Raw genomic sequence first — 24,543 nt, 5'->3', positions numbered from 1 at the left:
TGTTCTCAGTATAAAGAACTGCCGCGCAAACATTTTTGATTGTGTCCAGAATTTGTGAAAACAGATTCCAAGCTTTCAACTGTAAGTTTGGTTCGCTAATAACTTTGTCTCCTTAAAGCAGATTTAACCTCAAAACATGGTGCATTCAGCTAAGCCTGAAACTTACAGCCAACTAAATGTATTGTTTGAGGTATCTGCTAGTCTGGTATCCTAATATTAGCCACTACTAAAATTATCTGTCAGTCAACCTTTCAACATTAAAATTATTTACTAATTTTTACTTAAGGTAGCCTGTCCATGATGCACCCAGTAGTGACCTGAGGCTTGATAACGAAGCAAACCTCCCAATCAGAGTATTTAAAATAAATTGTTTTGTAATTATTAGTAGTATTTCAAGGCTTAAGTTTTCACTAGCTACCATTAAAGGTTAAGAGGGATGTTTAGGAACTTAAGAACATAGCAGAAGCTTAGAGGGAAAAAGTAAGTATATGTTATTTACAACGTGATTATTACTTTTCTGAGGTTCTGAATGCCTTTATCATCCTCCAAGGCAAGCAAAGAACCCTCCCCCCATCTCCACCTGCCTGCTAGGTTTTCACAAATCACAGAGAAAGAGGTATTTTGATACACTGAACATTTATTGTCTTTCACAAGACAAAATGAAGTTTCCCCAGCCAACAAAAATCCACCAAGATGACCATAAAGGGATAGGATGAAAAACTCCAGTGTACAGTATATGCAACAAATTACCTCCCTGACTACCCTGGAAGAAAGATGATTGATCAACCTCACTGCAACTAAAAAACATGATTATAAAATATTTACAGAAAAAATAAACCAGTACAGAAAATAAAAACTGGACAACCATTTGTGTATGAAATGCTGCTAACACTTTTCTGGCTCCTCAAAAACCTGTTCCACTACCCTCACCAGAGCACTCAGGGTGTGTAAGGATTTTGGCAGGGAATAGTCACCCCCATCCCCAGAGCATCACTATCTCCCTTTAAGGAAGGGGGAGGACTTGAGGGGAGCAGCATCGCCTTCTTCACTGCAACTTCCTCTCCCCAGGTGGACGTGGTGGCTCTGAAAGGAGGTTCCCAGGCACACCTCAGCTGCAGTGGTCTCTGCTCACACCACACTGGCAAGTTAACCTGTGGGTAGGGAACTATTTCCAGTCATGTCCTTTCGTTGCTTGCAGGAGGACTTTCCCTTCTTCTCCCTCCACAGTGCTCTGATCCGTGTTCAGAGGGGCAGGAAAGCTGACTGGGTCTACGACAGCTCACAGGAGACCTTCCATTTCTTTCATGAAAGCTTCATACACATCATCCTTTGTCTGTACAGAGATAGGGGCAGATGATCCAGCCTTAGGGGCAGCTTTGGTTAACGGCAGGGCAGGCTCATCCTCTTGCTTTCTCTGGGAGGCAGCGGAAGCGCCTTTGTTCTCGCGGCGCACGCGCAGGGCAGTGGGCACGAAGCGCGTGATCTCCGCCTTGGGGTTGGTGATCTGCGGCTTGGCGCTGATGGTGGCCGTGGCTTTCTTCTCGATGGTGGCCGCGCTGGTGTCATCCGCCTTGGGCCGCTGAATCAGGCTGGGCGGGGCACTCAGTACCCCGGGGTTTGGAATGGGAGCTGGTGGAAAGAGCCCGGGTGGGGCAGGTCCTAAGGGAGGCACCAGAGGCGGCCTTAACATGCCCGGGCGAGGAGGAGGGATACCTGTAAGAAGAAAAGGAAGTGTGAGCTGTCTCCACATCTGGGAATTTCAAAATATTTGAGGAAAAAAGCGCATAGGCTTAGAATGCCAAGAACAAGGAGCAAAACAAAGCAACCTCCAACAAGATGCAGCAGCACTGGCTTAAAAAAAACTAACAGAGGTTTTCAAATCTGCACTAAATGCCGGATTGAAAGTGCTGCTCTTCAGGCTCTGAAAGCCACAAGAGCTTGTTTATTGCTCCCTTTTAAATTATAATCTGAGAATAAAGTTTCTTGACAATCCATCTGACTGGAATTTCAGAGTCATCAGAAATGTCTGACCCAGGCACAAAAAATAAATATTCAGATCTCCAACTCATTTAGTGGAGCACCATTACAGCACCTAGAAGCTCTTCAGAAAGAGTCCAGCAGAGTAAAAATTTAAACTCTGAAATTCCCTTTTTTCAGGGCAGATTTCTTGCTACCGAACTATGCACAGCATTTCCTTGTTATTGCACAGAATAATGTAATAGCACATGGCACAGTGCAGCCACAGGCACAGACAGGAACAAAGGCAAACTGGCAGCCAATTACACCTCTCTGGCTGGATCACCACAGCCAAGACTGCGAAAAGAAAGCAAGAAGGGACTTGGCACAGAAACAAGCAGAACCCCTTACCTGGTGGGGCAGGAGGGGGCAGACGAGGAGGAGGACCACGTGGAGGAGGACCGGGGGGCAGGCCTGGTGGGGGGCCTGGGGGAGGACCAGGAGGTCGCCCCGGGGGAGGACCAGGTGGCAGCAGTCGAGGCAAAGGCCCACGCAACCCTGGTAACCCCGGAGGTCTCAGGAACGGAGGAGCTCCTGAAAGCGTTCATGTAACAAACAAGAAATGTAATTCACAGTTAAAAATATATCCCAGCAACCATCTCATCAGCCAAGGATAAAGATCTTCAGCCTATGAATGAAAGCTGTATTACCTAGCTGCCAGAATAAATAGAATTTCTACAAATCTCAAGCAGAGGCAGCAGTTACACAGTTAAAGCACCTTTATGAAAGTAAAGTGTATCATGGAAAAAGGATTCCTCCCCATATAATTAGGTTGTATCTGGTAACAGCTTCTGAGCTGAGTTTGTCAGAATTTAAACACCTAAAAACCTTTTTTTGCGGCATTTTTCTTCTAGCCTAAAAATAACTACCTTGGCTCTTTTATTCCACTTCATACACTGGCTCTGCTGCTGTCTGCCAGTGCTGGCTCTAACAAAGACAACCATCAGGAAGACTACAGCTACAGGAGCTGATGCCTCAAAAGCAAGGCACAGCAACAATGATGCAGACTGATGACAGACTCACTAAGTGGGTACATATATTCCACCTGCAACACATTCTGCAGCTTCCAAACTCCCACACTGATACCACTGCCTAAGAGCCTGCATCCCTCACAGCAGGGTAAACCAAGTACTCACCTGGTGGAGGGCCAGGAGGAAGGCCGGTGGGTGGGCCTGGGGGCCTCAGTGGAGGGGCTGGAGGTGGTCCCAGAGGAGGAGGCCCGGGCATGGGAGGTGCCTGTATCTGAGCTGGTGGCACAGCCTGTGCACTCTGCTGCTGCTGCTGCTGCTGCGCCTGGGAAGTCGCAGTAGATGACCCGGTCTCTGCAAGTGCTTCCTCGCTGAGCTGTTGCTGCTGCTGTTGCTGTGATGTCTCTTCAGACTCTGAGTCCTCTTCCTCCTCCTCCTCTTCTTCTGAATACTCCTCCACTTCTCTCCCTTCTTCTGGAATTTCCTGACCTGGATATGGAGATACACTTATAAAATCTATCTACACATAACATCTTTGTGAACATCAGAGAAAACCGAGTACACAGAATTAAATAAAAAGAAGCAAGAGAAAGATAAGCCTTACTTCAAAGGGAAAAAATCTGACCACTTTTTACTGTTAAACATAAAATGAAAACAAATAAAAATAATAGCAGCAAAATCATTGCTGTTCTAGAGAGAGCTCTGACAACAAGAGTTGTGTGCTCCTCTGGGACCTGAAACTTGTACTATCAGCCCAAACTTCTGCTATTTAATCTCTGCCTTTAAGGCGTGGGGAGACAAAGCAACGGGGAGTTGGGGACACAATGCCACAATAAACAAAATCCCCATGTCCAAGAAACTCCTGCACCTTTGAAAGATACTGGAGTTTCTTTTTCAAACAAACAGAGTTTGTTTTATTGGTTAACTTATCTCAGCAGAAGGCTATTTTCAGGGAGTACAAATCCTTACAGGTTACATGCTGAGCACACAGACAATGTTACCCTTTCTCTTTCACCAAGAGATTTGTTTTTCATTTGAACAACTGTTTAAAAGTTAAGCAAGAAAAAGTGTAGAAGAAAAAAACAGTAAATTGCTACTCTTAACTTCAACTCTGCTATGCAAAACACACACATTACTTAAAAATAAATTTAAAAAAAAGTACAAAACCAAAAAAACCCAAACAAACAAAAGAAAAAAAGAGCAAAAACCCAACTATAACTCAAATACCTAATGAGAGCTGATACTCTCAGCAGAGCCTACATTATGACAGTAAAATATTTACTCTATAAAATAAAACTTGTGCAAAATAAGCTGCCCACAGAAACCTTAACTGGAAGTCTAAAGGCATCTTACCACATATTATATCCACCTTACTCACCTGCCATTCGTAACATCATGGCCTGGAGTGGAGTCAGTTCTTTCATGTTCTTTTTCTTTTTTCGTGACTTCCCAGGCATGTCTGCAAACCGGACACTGTGACCTGGGGAAAGCAGAGTACAGGTAAGAGTGACAGGGGTTGGACGAAAATAAAAAAAATCAGACAGTTATGTTGATACCTGGTATAGACAGCCTATCAGTCTAACATCATGATGCTCCTTAGATAAGAGTTAGCACTGGTGTTTCTGATTGTTTGAAGTTTTGCTAACCTTGTGTCCTCTACCAATTGGTCTCCCCCAAGCAAGTGAGCATATTTTACACTGAGGCTTAATTTTGTAGGGTATCTTACCAATGCAATGATTCAGGTGAAAAATGGCTTGTGAGCTATAAGCTAACTCAACTTTTAAGAAAACAGGTTTATCTGAAAGTTGTTTCACTTCTAGATAGCCTCCTTCTGACGCATTTATTAATAAAAATACTTCAGCTGGAATTCAGGTGAGTTAGAACACTGTTAGTTGACTAAATAAATTACACACACACTCTCAACTCTATCAAGTAGTGTTTTTCTTTTGAAAAATCAACCCCCAGTCTCTCATTTCCCCTTCACACCTGATTTCTTTTCTTCACCACCTTCCCTCTCCTTGTCATTATCACGATGCAGGAAGTCCTCTCCTTCACTGTCTGCATCCGACCTATCGCTGTCACTGTCATCGCTGCTCTCATCGTGCTTATCTTGATCCATATCCTCAGGATAACCTTCATCTTCACTAGTGCTGGACATGTCATCATCGTGGCCTCGCTGTCCTACAGAAAACAAAGTATTAGGAAATGCATGAACTCCAAATACAAAATATTCTTCCACACCAGTGTATGTTTACAGTCACAACACTCCCCTTAGCAAAAGCATGGGCAAACTGTGATCCCTTTACTTTTTAGCACACATTTTTAAAGGATATTTTGGAAAATCTGTAAGATTTCCTATCAATCTGCTTATTAACTTGCACAGCAAAAAAGTAAAGGCAACTGCTACTGCAACTGATTCATCAAGTTCTGTACAGCAATTGCCCACCACTGAAATATTTCGATGTCTTCTGGCATGAAACAAAGCTAATTCATCTAGTCACAAAAGTTTCTAGGGATGATACAGCAACTGTATGAAAAAGAGGACCTATGTTCTCCTAGCAAATGCACACTCGGGGCTGGTTGTGGGTTTTGTTGTCGTTTTGGTTTGAGGGTGTTTATTTGATGGGTTTTTTTAGGAGACAGTTTTTCTGAGAGTGATTGAGTTTTTTTAAGGAATAATATGAACAATGTTTCAGCACTGTTAAGGGTTCATCCAAAAAAATCTAACCTGTGAAACCTAACAAAAAAAAGTATCCGAGACATGTAATTATAAGTTTCAACATTTAAAAATACAGTTGGTAGCAAAATTGCAGATATTATTAATATATCTGAATTACCTCAGAGAGCAATCACTTAGCAAGAGTCCTTCAAACAGTGCTAACATTCATACTGCCCAGAGAACATTTTGTCTGGGGCACACTGTGTTCACAGCAGTACCATCCACAGCAGAACAGAGGTCAAGGAAAACCGCAGAGAGGAATAGGGAAGTCCTTACCTGCTTCAGAACTGTAAGAAATCTCCTCCTCTCGCCTTCGAGGAGCCACGTCCAAGGTGAAGCCCACCTTACGGCCATACATCTGTAGGACCTGAGGAGGGGGTGGCCCTGGTGGAGGGCCAGGGGGCTTCCTGCCTGGAGGTAAACGCGGAACACCAAGCCCCGGAGGAGGAAGCACAGAAATGGACCGAACTGGTGGTCTGGAAATACGAAAGGAAATGAGAAATGCAGGAACACAATTAAAGCAAACATGCCTTTAGTGGAATTATTTAGCCTTCTCTCACCACTGCCTACGCAGACTTCAAAAAGAAACATGAACATTTAAAAAGTACGGATTTGACACAAGGGGTTTACAACACCAAACAAAGACATGACTGAAGAAGATCAGACAAAAGCTCCTCAGAAAGCAATTGAAGACAATACTGAAAAAAATCAGCTATTGAATCCTACCACAGAAGAAGAATGAAATAATCACAGAGTTGGTGAAAACAGAAGGCTATTCAGAAAGAAATAGAAAAAAAACTAGCACTAGAATAAAAAAAAACCCAAACCCAAAACAAAACCAAGCAAACTAGGAGTTTATATGAACTATCCATATACACTGAATACAGCAGCAGGACAAAAGAACACACATACAGCAGTTTAAGGGGAATTTATGTTCATAACAGTAGGGCTCTAATATGAACTGATACTACTACTACTGATCTACACTGCTGATATGAAAAGCACAAAAACTAGAAGGCATCATGTTTTACCCAAAGAAATTTAAACAGAATGCTGTGATAGTGGGGAAAGATTAAAAAAGGCTTTGGTTAAAAGAAAGCACAATTCACTTGCACAGAACTCCTGACTTGTACAAGTCAATATTACCTCTGGTTCTACCCCTAGCTCCTCCGCCATAATATGAGTGTTTCCTTTTTATGTCCCCCCTAAGTTTTTTTTTCCACTTACCCATAGGCTGATGTCTTCTTGAGGATAGAAGGTGGTTGAGCCCCTGGAAGGGGAATGTCCTGTATGAGGATGTTGGAGGGAGCATGAGGCATATCTGGTAAGGGGATACTTTCCACTTCAACATGCTGAGCATTCTGGAAGGGAGGGTAAAAAAACAGAAAAAGAGAATGGGTTACTTCCACAGAAGCTACTGCACAAAGTCTTTACTTTTTGAAGTACAGAACATATGGAACCTGCCACCACTTGTTAAACGTGTCTGTTCCTAGGGTGTGTTATCTTGCAGCAGTCCATGAAAGAAATTTGGGAAAGTGTTAACAGCAAAAGCTTTCAATGCAAACCAAAGCACTTGCAATGCACCCATGAAAAGCTTTAGTATTTCAGTCAAAACTTGGTCAGGTTTCCACCTTCTTTTAGACCTTTAATCTACTAAATGAAGAGACTGCAGGCAAGTGTGGCTGTGCTTTTGTGTTTTTGAAGTATTCAAGTCACAGACTGCTGCATGTTCCAAAGGAGAGGAAAAAAAAAGAAGTCTTACAGATCCTTGCACTAGCAAAACACTATGTTCTCAAGCACGGTAGGGAGGAATATTAGAGAAAGATCTTTAAAGGAATGCCAAAAGATTATCATTATTTCCAGCAAGAGATTTAGCAGAAATTCACAGAAATACCAATTGCACACTCACGGGCTCACTCTCTCTTTAATACAGAAAACAAAAGGCTGATATTGTTGATTTGCCACACAAATTTTCCTTTCCTCCTCTCATTTTGAATGAGATCAGCATATCAGAGACAAACAGTGACCTGAAACCACCACACTGTCCTTGCTGAAATGCCCTAATTTGAGGTACTATGGAAATTAATATTTCATACGGGCCACACGATGCTGAACTCATATAAATCTCCCTTCCTCTGTAACAGTCACACCTAATGAGCAAACAGAATACACTCCCACAGTTACAAGACTGAAATACAGTAAGCATTACCTTGACAGCATCAAAATACTGGCTGAGCTGTGCTCTCTTCTGCTCATACTCCACTTCCAACTTGCGCAGCTCTTTGTAGATGTCAGGATTTTCCTTCTCATAGAGCCGCAAGATACGTTCAAAAGTCTCACGGAGCTTTTTGCGTTTGTCCTTCAGCACTTTTTCATTGAGTTGTGGCTGCTGTACTGGGTTAAACTCTGATCCAAGACAGCAAAAAAAGACCAAAAAAATTGCAAATCACTCTACTGCACAACTGTGATGCATGAAAGTATTTCAATGCAAGTTCCAATCCCTGTTTTCAGGAAGTCTTCAGCGTTATGACAATCCCCTCCTTGAATTCCACATTAGCAGCACACACACACACACACACACACACACACTACTCGTTTTTCTTATCAATTATCTTCTGGGGAAAAAGTCGTCTTTGATGGCACCACAACATCTCAAATCATAATCAATCCCCAGATATACACAGAATCCCCCCTTCTAACAGGAAAGGAAAAAAGATTACTCTATTTTAGTCTCCCCCATTGGCAGTTAAAACTACACTGTGCATCTACATAAACCGCAGCCTAAGTCCAACACCTGGTACCTCTCACTCACCCATCTCATCCAACTTTTCCATGTCCCGGATAATCTGCTTCGGATCTTTCATCTTCAGTACAGCCGCTCGGACCATCATCCGCTGCTTTTTGTTCTAAGATCAGAGATTACACAGACAGAAAGTTTCACAGTAGAAAGACACAAAACATCTGTTACCCCTTTCGCAGTATTTTCAGTTTGAAGAAAAAAAAAATCACACCTCAGAATGCCCTGACAACGTTCACCGTGGCAAAAATCAGCAGCAAATGAAGTTACAACTTCTAGTAATTTTGATTCCACTATCTTGGTAATTGCAAATGCTACCATCATTCCTTCACTCCAGCTAAGACACATACAATCAACACAATAACCAACTGACAAAATACATTAGAACACACTAAAATGTGTGTGACTCTTGGATGCTTTATTTGTTTGGATTTTTTTTTATTTGGTTTGTTGCTTGCTTCTTTGCTTTGTCCTTTTGGGTTTTTTTAATTACTAAGTACTTCCAGCAATGTTTCAAAAATAATTACAAGTTAAAGATCAGCTGGGGATATGCTTACTCCAAACAAGACTTCCATTTTTTTTGAACTACATGTTTGGATAGTATTTCCAAAGTCAGTCTTAGGATATCAACCAAAATATCCACAGTCTATTCATGGCCCTTTACAATCACACACACGATACATGGTATAGGAAATGCCAGCTACATGTTCCCTAATCTCTTTATTTACCTTCTTTAGTTCCCTTTTCCGAGCTTCCTTCCCTAGAGGGGAAAGAAAAAGAAAAAAATGACTTGAAAGACAAAATCAAATTAATGAAGAACCTTTCCTTCATCAAAACTAGGGCTGTTTCTCAACAGCTCAGCCATTTTACAAAGACTTACTGCAACTCAGCTTTTCAGTGAAAGAGAAAGATAGCATGAAATTGATTTATATTTCTTGTCTTTTATACAGGAAAAAAAAAAAGATACTGCAGTCTTCATGTCTCCAGAAGCAAGGCTTTTTCCATACAAAAAAGAACAACAGGCAACTGAAGTCATAGCAATAGGTGCAATCATGAAAAGATTGCTGCACAGAAGCTGAAATAGAGTCATCAGACAACACACTTTAAAAATATGTAGGCTTTGAGAATGCCTCTGAAATAAAGCATATCCACTGTGGGAGTCTGGATTTTCTTTATTCACTGAGCATTGATAATACCTGGCATGTGACCAAAAGTAGAAATAAACCAGTAAGACAACTCCCCCATCTAACCAGAGCACCTGCAAAATCTGACATGTTCCTCAGATTCCTGCCTGGGACAGATTAACTCTGTCCCAGGAAGCAGCCTGCAGTTTATCCAACAACTAAGCACCAAGGCCTTCTGACACTGATAACCAGTGGAAAACCAAGAGGAAAATACTTAAGAGAAGCAAGAGCATGAAAGCAAGCAGCCTTCCCAGACAAAACCGAGATAATATTTTCCAAGTTAGAGAAACTCAGTTCTGATCCACAAGTGAGGATTCTATCCTCGGAGAAAGCTTTTTATCTGCTCCTCTAGGCACTCCCCATTCCCCCCTGCTTAGCTTTTATGGATACTTACGGGCCTGATCCGTGGGATTCATAAACTTCCCACTCTTGGTGGATGATGTAGATCTCCGCCCCATTTTGATCTTTTTTCTTCTGCCTCAAAAAATGAAACTCAAAAAAGAGGGAGGGACCTGGAAAAGATGACATGGTGTCAGGTCCTACACACTGGGAGTTCGAGGATGCTTGTTTCTCTTCTTTCTAGCAGCAAGTTACTCCCTCAAAGACCCCAAACACCTGTAAGGTCCTCAAACCTGACTATGAGCTCAGCACCTGTATCAAAACTGCCCTACTCCAACAAAGTACTACTATTTAACTAGGTACCTACTTATTACTATTTTAGTGGGATATAATTTGAAGCTAATTGATGAGTTTTATTATCCACATTACAACTCAAACCAAGAAGCTTTGTGCTTACACTACTGAGGGCTGCAGGGCAGGGAAAAACACATATTTTTCTAAGAGCGTATCACAGTTTAGCTTCTCATTCATTCTCATAAGTGCTCTCCAGTTTTCACCTTTCTCTGTTTCAAATGTTTCCCCACAAGTCTCCTCCTTGCCTCAGACTTCTAACTGCCCCTGATATCTCTCCCCAGCACCCACTGTATCAGCAAGTGTAGGATTATTCCGCACAAAATTATTTCCCGTCTTTAGACATTTCTTCAGCTTACACATGACTACGGAAGTGTCCAAACTACAGCCAGGGATGTTTCTTCTCTTCCTCCCCCTCCAGAACTACTTCCCTGCAAAAACACTGGGGTGGGTTTGTTTTTTTCTTTTACAAGACACTATCGCTTCCTTAGGTGGGAAGCTCACCAAACACAGGTAGGAGTTACATTTACACCCCATACTTCCCGTCTTTCTAATATTTAAAGGCTAAAGGGAAAGAGAACAAACTTCCTCAGCTTCACATCTTCTAAGGACTCAGACTAAAGAGTTTCAACGGAACAAGTTAACGGCCGAAGGTGAAAAAAAAATATAATCAAGCACTTAATTCATTATTCTTCTGGCCACAGGGGAACGGGGCAGAAAGCCCCCCCTCCTACTCCCGATGGCAGGAGGAGGAAAATGAGGCAGCGCGAACTGCCGCCTCCTCCTCTCCTCTCTTCCCCTCGCAGCCCAGCACCGCCGCGCCCCTCTCACCGCTCCGCCCGGCCGGGCCCGGCTCCGGCTCCCTCGGGCCGCCGCGGCCTCGCTCAGCCCCGCGCCCGCCGCCGCCGCGGCCCCGCCGCCATCTTGCACCGGCGCCGAGTGGCGGCGCGGAGCCGCGCTCCGGAAGCGGCGGCCGCGCCTCGATGGTTCCGCCGCCCCTCGCTCCCCCTCGGAGGCCTCAACTCTATGGTTGGGGGGGGGGGGGGGTGGGGATTTGGCTCGGGGTGGGGCGGGAAGGCGGGGCGGAAGCCGGGACAGGGCGGGATAGAGACCGGGACAAGGACGGGGCCAGGGCCAGGGCCTGGGATAGAGATAGCGATAGAGATAGCGACAGAGCCAGCGGCCAGCCGGCCCCGGCGGGCTCTGGGAGCGGGTGGACGCGCGCGGTGCGGGAGGGGTGCGCCCTTACGGCCAGCGCTGGAAACGCTGCGAACGCGGCCTCTGCTCCCTCACGCTCTCCGGGAGAGATCCCCCAAAGTGCTCCCCGTGCCCTGAAACGAGGCAGAGCCGAGGGACGTGTGGGAAGCCGCTGTCCGTGGGGAATAAGTGCAGAGCGCTGCGGGGGCAGGGGCTGCCCACAGCCTCGGGCCTGTTCCATGGGTTATTGAGGGCTTGGCCTCGCCGCAGCGCTGCTCCCCTGCGAGCGGGACTGGGACCTCTCTGTGCAAAGAGAACGGGAGAGGTAATCTGCTGCCGTCGGGCACCGCAGAAGCTACTCTGTTATTTGTCTCTTCCTACAGCCCCTGCTGCGGTGAACTGACGAGGCTGGTGAACACCTGGTGGGAACTGTTTTGTGTCGTCGTCCAAAGCACAATTTCCAGCAAAAGTCCACAGCACGAGAAGAACCAGGATGAAGATGCGCGAAACATCAGTGTGCAAGCAATAAAGCATTGGTGCAGGCTTAAAGAATTAGCATGCTGGGGAGGAGATGTAGGAAGGAAATTTTTCTCTGCACAGGTGGCATCTGGGAGCAGAGGTGGTCAGATCCCTGGGCAGGATTTCTAGACTCCCTGCTCCTGGTGAACATACCGTGCAACACAATGCTGTTATAATTTTTCAAGTAACGGAGACTCAGTTGGCTAATTTGTAAAGTTCATTGCAGGATGGGTAAAGGACTATAAGCTATACATCACATTAATGCCAGCGTTTAGTCAAAAGCTGCACAAAGTCAAAATCAAGGAGCATCCTCAGAGCCAAGGCTTCAGGAGCTCTCAGTGCCTACAGAGTCTTGCTAACCACATGCACAGCATGGTCATCCCCACCTTGTGCCTCTTTGGCAGGTTGTCTTTGTATTATTCTTGTCACCAGAAAAAACATTCAGCCAGGCAGATTTTGGTTGCAACCGTACTGGTTTTCCACATAGGTTTGGAAGCAGCTTACACTGGTTTGGGCTGGTTTGCAGTTTTTTTGAGGCTGTTCTTATTTGGAACACATATATCACAGTTTTAATTCCTAATCCTTTGTCCAGAGCAACAGCCCAAGCAAAGGCAGTACACTCAAGAGGATGTGATGGAAAGCTGTGGCCATACACATCCCTGTCAGGTGCCATGCCACTGTAGAGGGGGATGGCTGAGTCTTCGAAGGCTCGCTGCACCTCACAAGGCTTGGGGTCCTGGCAGTCCTGGCTCAGTGGGGACAGTGGTACTGCCTCAGCCCTGACTGCCTTCTCTCAGCAGTGTCTGCTGATTTGGAGGACAATAGTCCTCTCACATTTTTCGCTCGGTACTTCTGTCACACTGAGAGGCAGCTTGAAGGAGTCTGCAGGGGAAATATCAACAGACTGGTTATGACATCTTTGGAGCACTAAACATAAGACTGGCCAGAGGATTAGACAGAGCAGGAATTAAATCTGTTTAGGGGAGACCCGCTTTCCTTAAAGTCCACCAGGAACAAGGATATACCTAGAGGCGAGTAGCAGTTTTATACCTCTGTGTTCCTCATTGCATACCTCACTTCCCCAGACACTGCTTAGCATTAGAATTCAAGAACATGTGGGCAAATTGCTTGAAAAATACAACATATTTGTTGTTCTTTGACTCCACTATTCTCATACAGCAGTGATTGGCAATCTGTCAGAGCTGATTTTAATTCCTAGTTTAGAGTGTACATTTGCACATAGAAAATGGGAGCCAGGAACTCCTGCCTCTCCAACACACAGATATTGCTGTTCTACTGACTGACGGTCTCTTGCCTCTATAGAAGTACCTCTAAACTGAGTGCCATTTGTGTCAGGAGACAAGAGATGTTCCATCTCGGAGAAGTGATGCCTCAGGTGACCACGTCATCCACCACAATACCTCGTGCAGGCAAGGCAGTGCTTTTTGCCACCACTGAAGTGCCTTTCCTGACTCACATCGCCCAGTCTGCAGCTGGTCCCAGTTTCTCAGGCCCTGGCACCCACCTATGCTCCTGATCCCTGGGCTTTCTCCCTTTTGACTTGGCAGAGTTGTTGGGTTCCAGTTTCATTGCCATCTAGTGGCTTTTGTGCATAAAAGGGAAGAGGAGTCAGAAAATATTAAAGAGAACAGAAGTGGAGGAGAATAAAAACCCAACAAAACAAACAAACAAACCCCCCAAACCCCAGAATGGAAGGGTTGTGAATCTCATCCATTTTTTTATTTCATAGGCATCATCTAGTTATTAATAAATTAAGATTGGTAATATTGAATATTAGCAAGCATGTATGAATTTGGACATGGTTTTAGTATGGGGGAAGCGGGTACTAAAAAAGGAACCTATGCACAACCCTACTAGATTAGTCCATCATGAATTTAAAATAATATTAATTGCTTGTATACTGAAGCTTTTAATATTTCTTTATTATTTGGTTTAAGATTGGTTTTCAGACAAAAAAAACCCCAAACAAAACAAAGCAAGTACAGAAAAGAGAGGTCTTCAAATACTCATGTACATTTTTATTAGTTCTTAAATTACCTTTTTTCTAAGATCAAGAAAAAACAATCCACTGCAAATCAGAGCAAGACACTACAAATAATGTTCTTGCTTCCAGGTTTGGTTTTAAAATCTGAAAAAAGGACAGTTGGTAGTGTATTGCGAAGCGCAGAATCTGAGCACATTCTTGGCAGTCCCCCAGTTGGTGGGATCAGGTAAAGCCTTGAAAATAACTTTAGTTTAATAGGGCTGCAATCCTACAGGCACTTGTACATGGGTATAATCCCACTCCAATCAACAAAAGAGCAACTTTGCACAGAAATTTTTACATGTGGGTTGGCAGGAGCAGAGCACCACCAGCACGAGAGGTTATTCACGGCCAGGCACACCTGGAATGCAGCAGCTGGTTTCTCTCAGTGGTGGAGCAAGGTTTTGTGTATCTGCATGTAGGCCCAGGCTTCTCTTACCTGCCAATCTACTGGGATTAGAGTTTATTTAAAGAAGATCTCTGGCTGGCTCCTTAGGAGGGCAGAAAATAGCAGTTAAATATGCTTCAGCTAGTCCTTGTAATTGAATTCAGTCTATCAGATTTAGCACTAAACCACAGTAAGGGTTTAGCAACCACAGATGTCTTCATAAAGCCTCCAGATGCTGGCATGAATTGCCTTGTTGAAATTGTTTTCTCCCATTGTGTTGTCATCTTTGATAGAGAAACACACCTTCTCACTACTACCAGTCCAGCAGCCTGTGTTATTGTCTCTAGTATGAATTACAGTTCAAGGTTACCTACAATGCTTCCCAGAAAATAAGCTTAAGCAAAGGTGCAAAGCATTTGGAACATCGCCCTTCTGAAACACCTGTAAACCAGTTCTCTGTTAATGTATTTCAGTGCCACTTTCCTGAACTATCACTTTTCTTGTTCTGCTGCCACTAATAAGAAATTAAAAAGCCATCAGTAGTTGATTTGTCATAAAGAATCGAAAAGGTTTCCATAGGCATAAGCTGCTGCAGCTGCTGTGACAGCAGAAGAGAGAACTCCACCTTCATTTACTGAACTTGCTGCCTCACCAAAGAAGTTACTTCATGTATGGCACCCTGGTACTTTTCTGAGGCTGCTTTAAACTCAGCCAGGTGCTTCTCGTAGCTTCTCACAGCTGTCAGAAGCTGGCTCCTCTCCACAGCTCCCAGGATGGCATGAAGAATCATCTCAAGGCCAAGCCCAATAATGGTAATGCTCACTCCCCCAAGAACAGATGCCCCAATCTGTGCAAGGATGCCGATGAGCTTGCTCACAGTGAGAGTTAAATGATTGGAGCCAAGAAGTTTGATAGCTACCATTGCAGCTGTTGAAGTTGCTTCTCCAAAAATAATGGAAAAAACTCTCTGGGCTATTGCAATTTTCTCCAGCTCGGGCTCTTTGATATCATACAGCTTCTGGTACAGCACTGGCTCAAGCTTGTCCTTCATGTCACTATCAATCTTCTGCACCTGATGCTGAATCTCACTCATCACTTGAATGATAATCTCACAGTTTTCCTTGACTGTACTGCTCTCTCGCATCTCAATGGGGGTAATTGTACAGCCCAGGTGATCATTCAGCACTCCAACCAGCTCGTTTGTTGCATGGAAATTTGTGGACATACAGTCAAGCAATTCCTGATGCAGATGGATCAGTTCTTGCTTTCTCTTGGGATTATCTGGGTAAAGGAGGTCACTCAATGCCATTCTTCAGAAACAGGCTGCTTCAAAAGAGAAAAGAAATTTCTTACTCTGTTTAACACCCATAACCATAGCCCTTAAAGAACAGTGAAATCTGCTTTGTCTCTGCCCCACTGGTTCTTTTCATACTGAGCAGGTCAAATCCCAAGGCATAGCTTGTAAATGTAGAAATCTTAATCCTTGTTCTGGATCTTTGCCAAGTGATTGGAAAAGCACCTTGTAAGACATTGGGTATGCTCAGAGCAACAAAAATAGCTAACAAACATGTAATGAGCAGATTGGCAAAATGGATGTGGGCCATTGGCAAACTGAAGATTGAAATTGAAACTGAACCTTGGAAACTGAAGATGGTGGAACTCGTTCACTAAAAAATGGAACAATCCCATCTAATCAGCAAAATTAAAGATGTGGCTTAAATATTAAAGGATTGTTCCAGGCACTCTTTTGTATCAGCCTATATTTTCCCTTTAATGGCATCCAATTTTTCAGTAATCATGATGATTGGTGGATATGGTTTGTGTCACTATAAGGGTATTTTATGCCAGTATAGCCTTTTTCTTCTAACATTCAAGAGAATATGATACTATATAAGCATTCTGTGCTTGTACTAAGAAGCTTACTCTCTGAACTCATAGTGAATAGTAAAATTGTTTATAATAACCCCATCCTAACCTATATTACCTTACACACATCTCTCACTGTATTTCCTTCCCTGATATTTATTTCTTCAGAAACTGCATGCCAACATAGAGTCCAAAGAGACTGAGTTAACAGTGATCAGGGAGTAATTCCTCATCACTAAGATTCTGTAATCAATGCTGTCACTTCCCTTTAACCTATCACCAGCTGCAGAGTGAAAATGCTTTAGCATGATTTGAGCTTCAATGCAAACATCTTTGCTAAAGGGGAAAGCTACGAATGAGGGGATGACTCATTTCTTTGTTGGTACTTTTCACGGTCTCGGCCCTCTTATTGTAAATCTGGGCCACTTTTGTGCAGTGCTTTGCATTTTTCTAAGATGTTTCTCTTCTTGCTGTTGGTGCCTACATATCACAGTTAGAGCTACAAATAGTTATGTGTAGAGACCCAGATTTTTCTTCTTGTAAAGATACCTTTGTGCCATTTTGGTCCTTTGTAGTTCTTGCACTATCTGTTAGCTGCAAATCATCTGACACTGACCCAGCTGTATTTTACTAAATACACCCTCCCCCACAAGGTCACTGTAAAAAAACCAGAATGATTTCCACAATCTCCTGCCAACTTTTAATCTCAGTGTTGGAACACAAGCCAGTCTGAAAAGAGTTTTTCTCTCCCAATATTTTGCACAGTACTGTATATTTCTTTCAGCCACTTACCTTGTATCTCTGCCAAGAGAATAAACTGCTTAACACATCTTCTTATACAAGCTGTAGGGAGCCAAATACATATACAATAAAGGTTTGTGATTTTCTGGAAACATAAAGCCATGATAATGCAGGCTATGATTTCATATCAATCCTGCCTCAGGGATGTTGCTGGCTTGCTTTCTGACTCAATGTAATACTAAAACCTTTCCACTCCAGTGCTGTTTTGTTGTAAGGTCATTTGTTTTCTCTTATTGGTAGAAACTGAGAAGACAAATTGTTTTAGAAGGAAAAGCACTTCAACAAACATTTTACATACTGGGCAGGTGTGGAGAAGACTTTTAGAATCTGTTCATTACATATGATTATTTCAGCTTCTTACAGCTGTTCTAGATTTTATATCTCCTAATGGTAAAATTACTTCTTACTCTTCACAGTAGCACTTTCATTAGCTTTTATATTTTTCTTTTAGAATTAGGCAGGCCATATATATTTCTGTATTTCTATTTCTCCAGCTCCAGGAAAATTTACTACAGAAACTTTTCTAATTAAACATTTACACTGCCTACCTGATTTGGTCTGAATGCTCCTGTTGAAATGTGTATGGGATAGTAACTTCAGCCTCTTTCCCCTCTGCTCGCCTGGTGTTTTCCAGCAGCATGTGATGAGTTAGGGATCCGGAGGCTGGGCTTCAGCTGCATCCTGTGCCTGCCTGTCATTAATTCTATTGTGTGATGTTTACCCAGATTCATCTCATTTTCTTCCTCCTCTCGCCATCCTTCCAATTTTAAGAGAATTCCGTTCACTTGATGCTAGTTCCCAATTGCTAGATCCTCCAAAGGCCTTCTGTTCCTGGCGAGAATGGGTACAGCACAAATCCCTCCTGCCTGCAGCAGAGGTGCTATCACAGGCACCTACAGCCATGGCTGAAAGGGGATGGTGTCACTTGCTGTGCTCAGAACATAAAAGGTGTAGGACAGCACATCTAATTCAAATAGATACAAGATTATGGTTTTTACTGGTTTCTGTTGTTCATAAATAGAAACATTAATGCTTGCACCTGTGCCTTGAAATAATGAATTTTTGCAATGACTTCTTTTGTACGCCTGCAAATTACAGAAGAAAAATTGAATGATCCCACATAAACAGAAGAATAGACGCCACAGACAGTGGAAACAGGCTTTGTCTGTTCCAGTAAGACAAGTTGTATATATGCCTCCAACCAAGCTAGACATGTTTCATGCTCTTGTCCTTAGAAAGGTGGACCTGCAGCCCACAAGGGTCTCACTAGGAACGCTGCTTTCACTATAGAGGATGGCTGGCTTCTCAGATGAAAATATAAGATGAAGCATAAAATGTGCATTTTGCAATTGCTAACGTGTTTTCACCTGAAAGCTGAGCTGCTGTATTCAACTCCAATGAATACAGTCAGAGTGCCAAACTCTCTTGTTGTCGGAGCTGTGGGCATGAGAACATAAGCTGAAAGAGAACACTAAATGATTTAACTGCTATAGTTCTGGAAATGTCAATTAGTTGTGACTGCTGAGTATTTTCCACTGAGAATGCCATGTAGTCCTGAAATACTTTGTGAGATATTGAACTGAATTGAATTGATCAGGCTGGCAACTGCCTGTGTGTCACATTCTGGAAACATATTTCAGGTCTTCTGTGTTTGCAGTGGATGCAAATTCTTTTCTTCTAGAGCTCTCATCATTTGGAACAAGACAGAAAGTAATTTGAACAATATGAAGACAGTTTTGTTCCTGCTTTACTCTGGATCTTTTGGGAGGATTAATAGCTATTATTGCAGGCCTATTGAGTTGGAGGAGAATACTTGATCTGGGGTATCTGTCATCCTTACTTGCTGCGATTTGCCAGGTCTCTGATGCCCTGAGAGTAGAAGTGGTATGGAGGCCCAGACTCAGCTCTGAACAGCAGTGAAGGCTAAAATCAGTTTTGCCATTTCATGCAATTTCAGACCTCTTTTGTCATGGGAAAGAAATGGAGGAAAAGGCAGATGGTTGAACTGAGTTCTGACGAAAAAGTCTTTAAAAGTATACAGTGGGACAGGAAGTTGCAATTGCTTGAACACTTCTGACTACACATCTAACCACGGCAATAGCTGATGAAACATGTCTGCTGCAACCAGTCCAGCTTTGCAGGGCTCTGGCAGAAGCAGAGGCAACATCAGGAGCAGTCTCTGAGCTGCACACTATCCCAGGACTGTGTCTCTAGCTGGCCTTGTGAGAGCTCGGAGGTGCAAGCAGAAGGACATAACTTTCTTAGCAGTCAAAATGGTATCATGATGGGCACCCAAGCAAGGAGAGTGTTTTGTGCTTCCACCTACCAGAGGATGCTTGCACCATCTAGTCAGTGTATAAACTGACTAATATAAATCCCTTTAAAGGGAACTGTAGCCTGACAAAACATGTCATTACTCAGTCTTACAATTGTCATTACAATTGCTTTGTCCCTTGAACCTAGATGTCATGCGTTTGACTTTGCTGTGTCTATTTCCCCCACCCAAAAATGCGGTTTCAATTCTGTGTAGACCCACCAGTATATACAAACTGAAGGATTATAGTTCTGATGATGATGCAAAGTAGTTGTTTTCTAGGACTTACACAAATCTACCAAAAAACACCAAAACATAAGAATAATTAATTTACAGCACTTCCCTTACTTTGAAGATTTCAGGACAAAGTCATGCTTCCTGCAGCCATCAGGGAAACAATACTTGCAGCTGTTTACACCATATTTTGCTGGCTGCTTGGTAAGGTCCCAGAAAAGACTATCAAGAACTTTTTCTATGTTTTCTTCCAGCTAATGTCTTGGGGAAGAATGGGTCAGCTGGGTTAGCAGTTTGGATAATTGATTTCAGAAATGTAACAATCTAGCCAAAAAAATTCCACCTTTATTGCTCTGTAATTCCCTTGTAATAATGCCTTCTGGATTTCCTATCTTCACTTTTCAGAGTCAGACACCACTCCAGAAATTTTAGTTCATCTTGTTTTTAAGAGTGGCAAAGAAAGGCTGTTCAGGGTCTGCCAGAATCTGCACGACTTAATGCACTTTTCTGTCTCTTCAACCAACGCAATAATCCGACTCATCGATGGACACCCTGGCACCAACTTTCCCTGCACTCAAAGGAGATATGCACAGCTGCCCAGTTACCCACTTGAACTTACTGCCATGGTGCCTTCCACATCCCACAGACTGACTCTTTCTCACTAAAAATAAAGATATTAAGAGATTTATAAGGAGTCCAAAGCGCCTTGTGTCTTTCCTGAATGCCTCAGGACAAAGGTGTCTTCAGTGAAGGTTATCCCTGATCTAGTCTTCAGAAAGGCCATAGATAACCTTCTTCCTACCTGAATGGGTCCAGGGAGTGTCTGTTTTGATGAACCAGGCTGAATGTTCCAGTTCCAGCTGCAGAGTTGCAGCTGAAAGCAGAGGAAAGATTAAACCTTCTCTTGCAGCAGGAATCCAGAGGCTTCTTGCCTGCTATTCAAGGGCATGTATCTGGATGCAGCCAGAGAATCAGAGACTGTGGGCCAAGCACAGGGAAACTCCAAGCACACTAGGGAGAATGGCAGAGGCGAGTGCAGTATAACCACTGTTCTTGCTTCCTGAAGCTGAAAGGAAATAAAGAGAGCAGTCATTTAGACCTCTATTCACTGCCTAAAGCTTTTTGGTTTTGCTAACACAACCTTTGCCCACAAAGGCCATTTTCTCAACTCTATCTATTATTTTGGCTTTGGAGGCACAAACCCTCATTCCTAAATGATTGTTTTGAGCTCAAAGATCTCATTGACACACTGCTGAACAAAGAGACAAAGCAAGAGTCTGGACTGGTGGTAGACTCACAGAAAGGCAGGGATGTGAAACAGGCCCCATAAGTTATTCCAGCATAGAGCTCTCTCTATAATCAGGAAAGTTAGTGTGTTCTTTGTCAAAGGGTACCTTTTCTCCCTGCTGCCTCAGGGCAGCTAAATCGACAGTAGCTTTGGTTACACTTCTCTCAGCTTGCCAGAGATAAGAGTAGAAGTTATAGCTTGCCAGAGTAGTAGTGGACCAAAGCCTAGAATAGTTCTGAGTCTTGAAGTGTAGCAGCATTGCAAGACGCCAGCATAGATTACTTGGCTCAAGCAAATCTCACCCACTCTTGCAATAACAATGCTGGGACCCAAAGGCATGAGTCCTACAACATCCTCACAACAACACTTGGGATAAGTGGGGGCTGCAAAGAACCTTGAGACCTGCTGTTGATTCATCTTTAGTAACTGTGGGGTTGTCCCAGGTTTCCCAGCAAACAGGTAAAAGCTGGGTCTTGTAGGCAAACACAGCAGGTGAGCTACAGGTTTGGCTTTGAGTGTGGCCCCAGGTGGGTGCAGCTGCCTGGGGCAGTGGAGAACAGCCTGTCCTGAGCCCCCTTGCATGAGAGCCTGTGTACAATACCTTCCACCAGCTGGCACTGGTACTTGCTGTAGTTCCCCACAGAATGCAGATGCAGCCGGTTACCCTGCTGGGTTTGAAGGAAGCTTTTAACAAGAAATATCTCATAAGGGGGAATGAGGACTTCCTTCTCCGATGTGTGGTAAGAAAAGCCTTGCATAGCTGCTCCCAGGCAAGTGGTCACCGTGAACAAAGTTTCATTCCCAAACTTCCGGGCTTCATTCCTGAGGTGGGAGGTAGAAGTGAAACGGCCAAATCGCACCCTGCTGCCTACCTTGGCCTCGATATAGAAATCCTTTACACCCCTGTGCACCTGGTAGCACTTATGTTCCCCCATGCTGCTCTGCCATTCCTTCAATATCTGGATAGCAGTTGTTAGGTAGAAGTGAAAATATTTAAAGCTGAAGTTGTGTCTGTAGTGCTCTGGAGAGATTCCTGCCGTGGATGTAGCCCAGTTCAGCTGGGAGTGCAGGGAGGAGTTCATGGTGTAAGCCATGAGGACTGTGGCATGGCTGTCACGCATTTCCCTTAGCAGACCTACAGGGCTCTTTAGCAAAGCCTCCTGAGCCTTCTTCCAGAGACGCAAGTAGTCCTTGTTAGCAGCTATTTCCTTTTGAAAATAGCCTCCTTGCTCCAGTTCTTCCATCATCTCCTCTCTGCACCCCAGATACTGGTCATCAAAGGAATGCAGAGCCATATCCATCAGGGTAGGGGACATAGCCTGCAACACAAAAGCACATGAAGATTAGCATCAGAAGTGTGAATTTCTTGTGTATCTTTGTGGATGCAAGCCAAGTTTTTCTCTACCCTTTCCTTGACTCTTTGTTATTATTGGCAGAGCAAGTAAGGCAGGTAGAAAATCTTTAGCGAGACCGTCCTGAGCAACCTCAGTTTATTGTCTATACACCACCACAGGTCAGGATGACAGAGTTCTTATTTGATATGGATGTGCTACATTAGAATCTCCCAGGAGCATTGGTCAATTTAGACAGGCTGGAAAAGGAGAGGAAGGATTCCATGAGATCTACTCACAAACACTCTATGAAATCATCTGGCTGCAAACAGGAGGAAAATTCCAACCAAGTAACTAAAAGAAATTAAGACAGGTAAGAAATGGAACAAAGGAACTGAAAGCAGAAAAGCTAAAATTGAACCAAAAACTCCTTAAAGAATCTGTTTCAAATGGAAAAAAAAAGTTTATTTCTGTGGTATAAGAAATTTCATTATTTCAAATAAAGAGCAATATTTACCTCTTTTACCAGTATTTGTGAGAAGATCAGCAACAGGAGGCTGCCCAGTGTCACCAGCTTCGCAGAGTCCACCCAAGACACTGTAAAGAACATTTTTTTTTTAAAGGAAGGGTAGTTTGCACCTCTTTCTTTCTGTTTTTCTTTGAACTGGAAAATTCCGTAGTTTGTAATTTGCACTCAGGTTTTAGTGGCTGTTTTTCAACCAGAGCTCATTTACTGCAATTCAGAAGTCATTAATCAATCCAAGCAGACAATTTACTGGTAGAAATGTGCCCAAAATCCATAAGGAAGTGTCTGGTTGCACCAGCTTCAGCTGGCATGAGTGACCATCACCTTGACACGTCTTTTGATTCCAAAGTATTTGGTGTTCTTGCAAAAAGGAAGAAAACCGTGGCTTGGAGAAGTCTAAGGCACTTCTCCTGAGGAGTGCCAGGGTGACTGCTCCCTGGTTAAGAGCATAAAAGCTCTTTTAATGAAGTTGACTCTGATAAAGCCAACACAGAAATGCAGGGTGGGTTGGGATCCCATCTGGAAGCAGCGATAACCTAACTCTCCTTCTCCTCCTTATCACTCCCTGCTTTCTGCTCATGTGCTGCCAATCCTCCTCCTACAGCACTGCAGAGTGGCATTCTGCTGGACTGTTTACATTGGCACAGGCAAAATGAGCGTGTAAATGCAGATTCTGTGCTGAGACAAACCTTTCTCTAGCAGCTGCTTTCTAGACACCCTTCCAAATACTGGCAGTGAGTTATCCACCCACAGAGCCCCATGGCCTCCGATAACTCTTCTGTATGGAAAAAGGGCCAAGAACTGTCAAGGCTTTGGTTCTGACTACAGAAAAGTGAAGCCCATTTTCCATGGCCTGATAATGATAGGCTGGGTGAGGGGGGAACCTCCAGACATGGAGTGATTCCCTGAGATAAGGGAGGTTTGTGAAGCTTCTTGGATTCTGTGGGCAGAGCATCCACAAAATATGGCTGAGATAGTGTTGGAGGTGACATAAAGGTCTCGTAGTGGGCTCCTTTCAAAACAGTGGCTGCTGGTGACATGAGATGATGCCATGAAGTGCCATACAAAGTAATGGATGCAGACTACCTAGTTCTCTGTCCTGGAATTTCTCTGTTACCTTGGGCTATATTTCAGAAAGGGCTCAAGAGGGCTCAAGAATTTATTCAGAGGCAACTCCACCTCTGTTTGTGTAGAGATAAAACAGACCTAAACTGAGACAGACTCCCTTGGGAGCTGGCAATCATGACAAACCCCTCCACTGAAGTGTCAATTCGGCTGCATATAATCCATTGGTAAATTGTGTCCCTGGTTTTCCCCTCTGACCTGTAAGTGAATGTTTAGTATGAAAGGAATCAGGAGGTCAGGAATTTGCATTTTCAAACACTTCAGAAGCAAGGCAAGTTATTATTATCTACAACAAATACAGAGGCCGAAAGATGGCAGCAGAGGATTTGTGGCGGTGCTCAGCGCTGCATTAACCAAGCCACAATCGAATTCCTCCATTTCAGCAGTAAATTTGTAACGTGATCTGAGTGCTCAGGTCCCCAAAGGTCATAATGACTTCAGCCCATGAAGAGATCTGATGACACAGAGCAGATGACATAATGGAGGCCTCCGGGTGTAACTCTTTTTGCCTGAAAACAATATTTACTGAAAGGGAG

At 43.6% G+C, this 24,543-nt stretch overlaps 3 protein-coding genes across 9 annotated transcripts; all 3 read right to left on the bottom strand.

The window, feature by feature from the left end:
* Window positions 1-619: 619 nt before the first annotated feature.
* On the bottom strand, window positions 620-11,301 carry WBP11 (WW domain binding protein 11). The gene is made up of 12 exons (XM_038155220.1): window positions 11,206-11,301; window positions 10,079-10,196; window positions 9,229-9,260; window positions 8,516-8,609; window positions 7,913-8,109; window positions 6,931-7,064; window positions 5,980-6,179; window positions 4,971-5,165; window positions 4,363-4,464; window positions 3,153-3,473; window positions 2,368-2,550; window positions 620-1,713 (listed from the first exon to the last, which is right to left on the bottom strand). Exons 2-12 carry the CDS (start codon window positions 10,140-10,142, stop codon window positions 1,280-1,282), a joined length of 1,956 nt encoding a protein of 651 aa, XP_038011148.1. The 5' UTR covers window positions 10,143-10,196; window positions 11,206-11,301; the 3' UTR covers window positions 620-1,279.
* A 927-nt stretch (window positions 11,302-12,228) lies between these two features.
* SMCO3 (single-pass membrane protein with coiled-coil domains 3) lies at window positions 12,229-19,615 on the bottom strand. Of its 5 annotated transcripts, XR_005259155.1 has the most exons (4): window positions 17,738-19,615; window positions 17,181-17,231; window positions 14,149-15,848; window positions 12,229-13,693 (listed from the first exon to the last, which is right to left on the bottom strand). XR_005259155.1 is itself a non-coding variant. In XM_038155398.1 (3 exons), exon 3 carries the CDS (start codon window positions 15,829-15,831, stop codon window positions 15,154-15,156), a length of 678 nt encoding a protein of 225 aa, XP_038011326.1. In that variant the 5' UTR covers window positions 15,832-15,848; window positions 17,181-17,231; window positions 17,738-19,615; the 3' UTR covers window positions 14,025-15,153. The 5 variants fall into 5 exon arrangements, 4 of the variants coding, with proteins under 4 accessions (XP_038011326.1, XP_038011327.1, XP_038011328.1 ...); XM_038155398.1 differs by lacking the exon at window positions 12,229-13,693 and having other exon boundaries at window positions 14,025-15,848; XM_038155399.1 differs by lacking the exon at window positions 12,229-13,693 and having other exon boundaries at window positions 14,025-15,845.
* Window positions 19,616-19,633: 18 nt separating this feature from the next.
* On the bottom strand, window positions 19,634-23,360 carry ART4 (ADP-ribosyltransferase 4 (inactive) (Dombrock blood group)). 3 transcript variants are annotated; one of them, XR_005259154.1, is made up of 4 exons: window positions 22,874-23,360; window positions 21,627-22,344; window positions 20,540-20,803; window positions 19,634-20,398 (listed from the first exon to the last, which is right to left on the bottom strand). XR_005259154.1 is itself a non-coding variant. In XM_038155397.1 (3 exons), the coding sequence occupies exons 1-3, from the start codon at window positions 22,964-22,966 to the stop codon at window positions 20,709-20,711; spliced, it is 906 nt and encodes a 301-aa protein (XP_038011325.1). In that variant the 5' UTR covers window positions 22,967-23,360; the 3' UTR covers window positions 19,634-20,708. The 3 variants fall into 3 exon arrangements, 2 of the variants coding, with proteins under 2 accessions (XP_038011325.1, XP_038011324.1); XM_038155397.1 differs by having other exon boundaries at window positions 19,634-20,803; XM_038155396.1 differs by lacking the exons at window positions 19,634-20,398; window positions 20,540-20,803 and having other exon boundaries at window positions 20,820-22,344.
* Between the last annotated feature and the right edge of the window lie 1,183 nt (window positions 23,361-24,543).

Source organism: Motacilla alba, chromosome 1A (genome assembly GCF_015832195.1).
Source record: "Motacilla alba alba isolate MOTALB_02 chromosome 1A, Motacilla_alba_V1.0_pri, whole genome shotgun sequence".
Taxonomy (NCBI): Eukaryota; Metazoa; Chordata; class Aves; order Passeriformes; family Motacillidae; genus Motacilla; species Motacilla alba.
Note: the sequence above shows the minus strand (reverse complement) of the source record. Positions and strands in the feature narration are given on the sequence as shown.

Bases quoted from the DNA above. Each gene is read 5' to 3' on its own strand.
- ART4 (XM_038155396.1), bottom strand. From the start codon at position 22,966: ATGTTCTTTACAGTGTCTTGGGTGGACTCTGCGAAGCTGGTGACACTG. The intron at 22,345-22,873 runs GTAAATATTGCT...TTTGTGTTGCAG, and splicing joins CACAAATACTGGTAAAAGAG to GCTATGTCCCCTACCCTGAT.
- SMCO3 (XM_038155398.1), bottom strand. From the start codon at position 15,831: ATGGCATTGAGTGACCTCCTTTACCCAGATAATCCCAAGAGAAAGCAA.
- WBP11 (XM_038155220.1), bottom strand. From the start codon at position 10,142: ATGGGGCGGAGATCTACATCATCCACCAAGAGTGGGAAGTTTATGAAT. The intron at 5,166-5,979 runs GTAAGGACTTCC...TGTTTTCTGTAG, and splicing joins TTCTTACAGTTCTGAAGCAG to GACAGCGAGGCCACGATGAT. The intron at 4,465-4,970 runs GTGTGAAGGGGA...TGCTTTCCCCAG, and splicing joins TGGTGAAGAAAAGAAATCAG to GTCACAGTGTCCGGTTTGCA.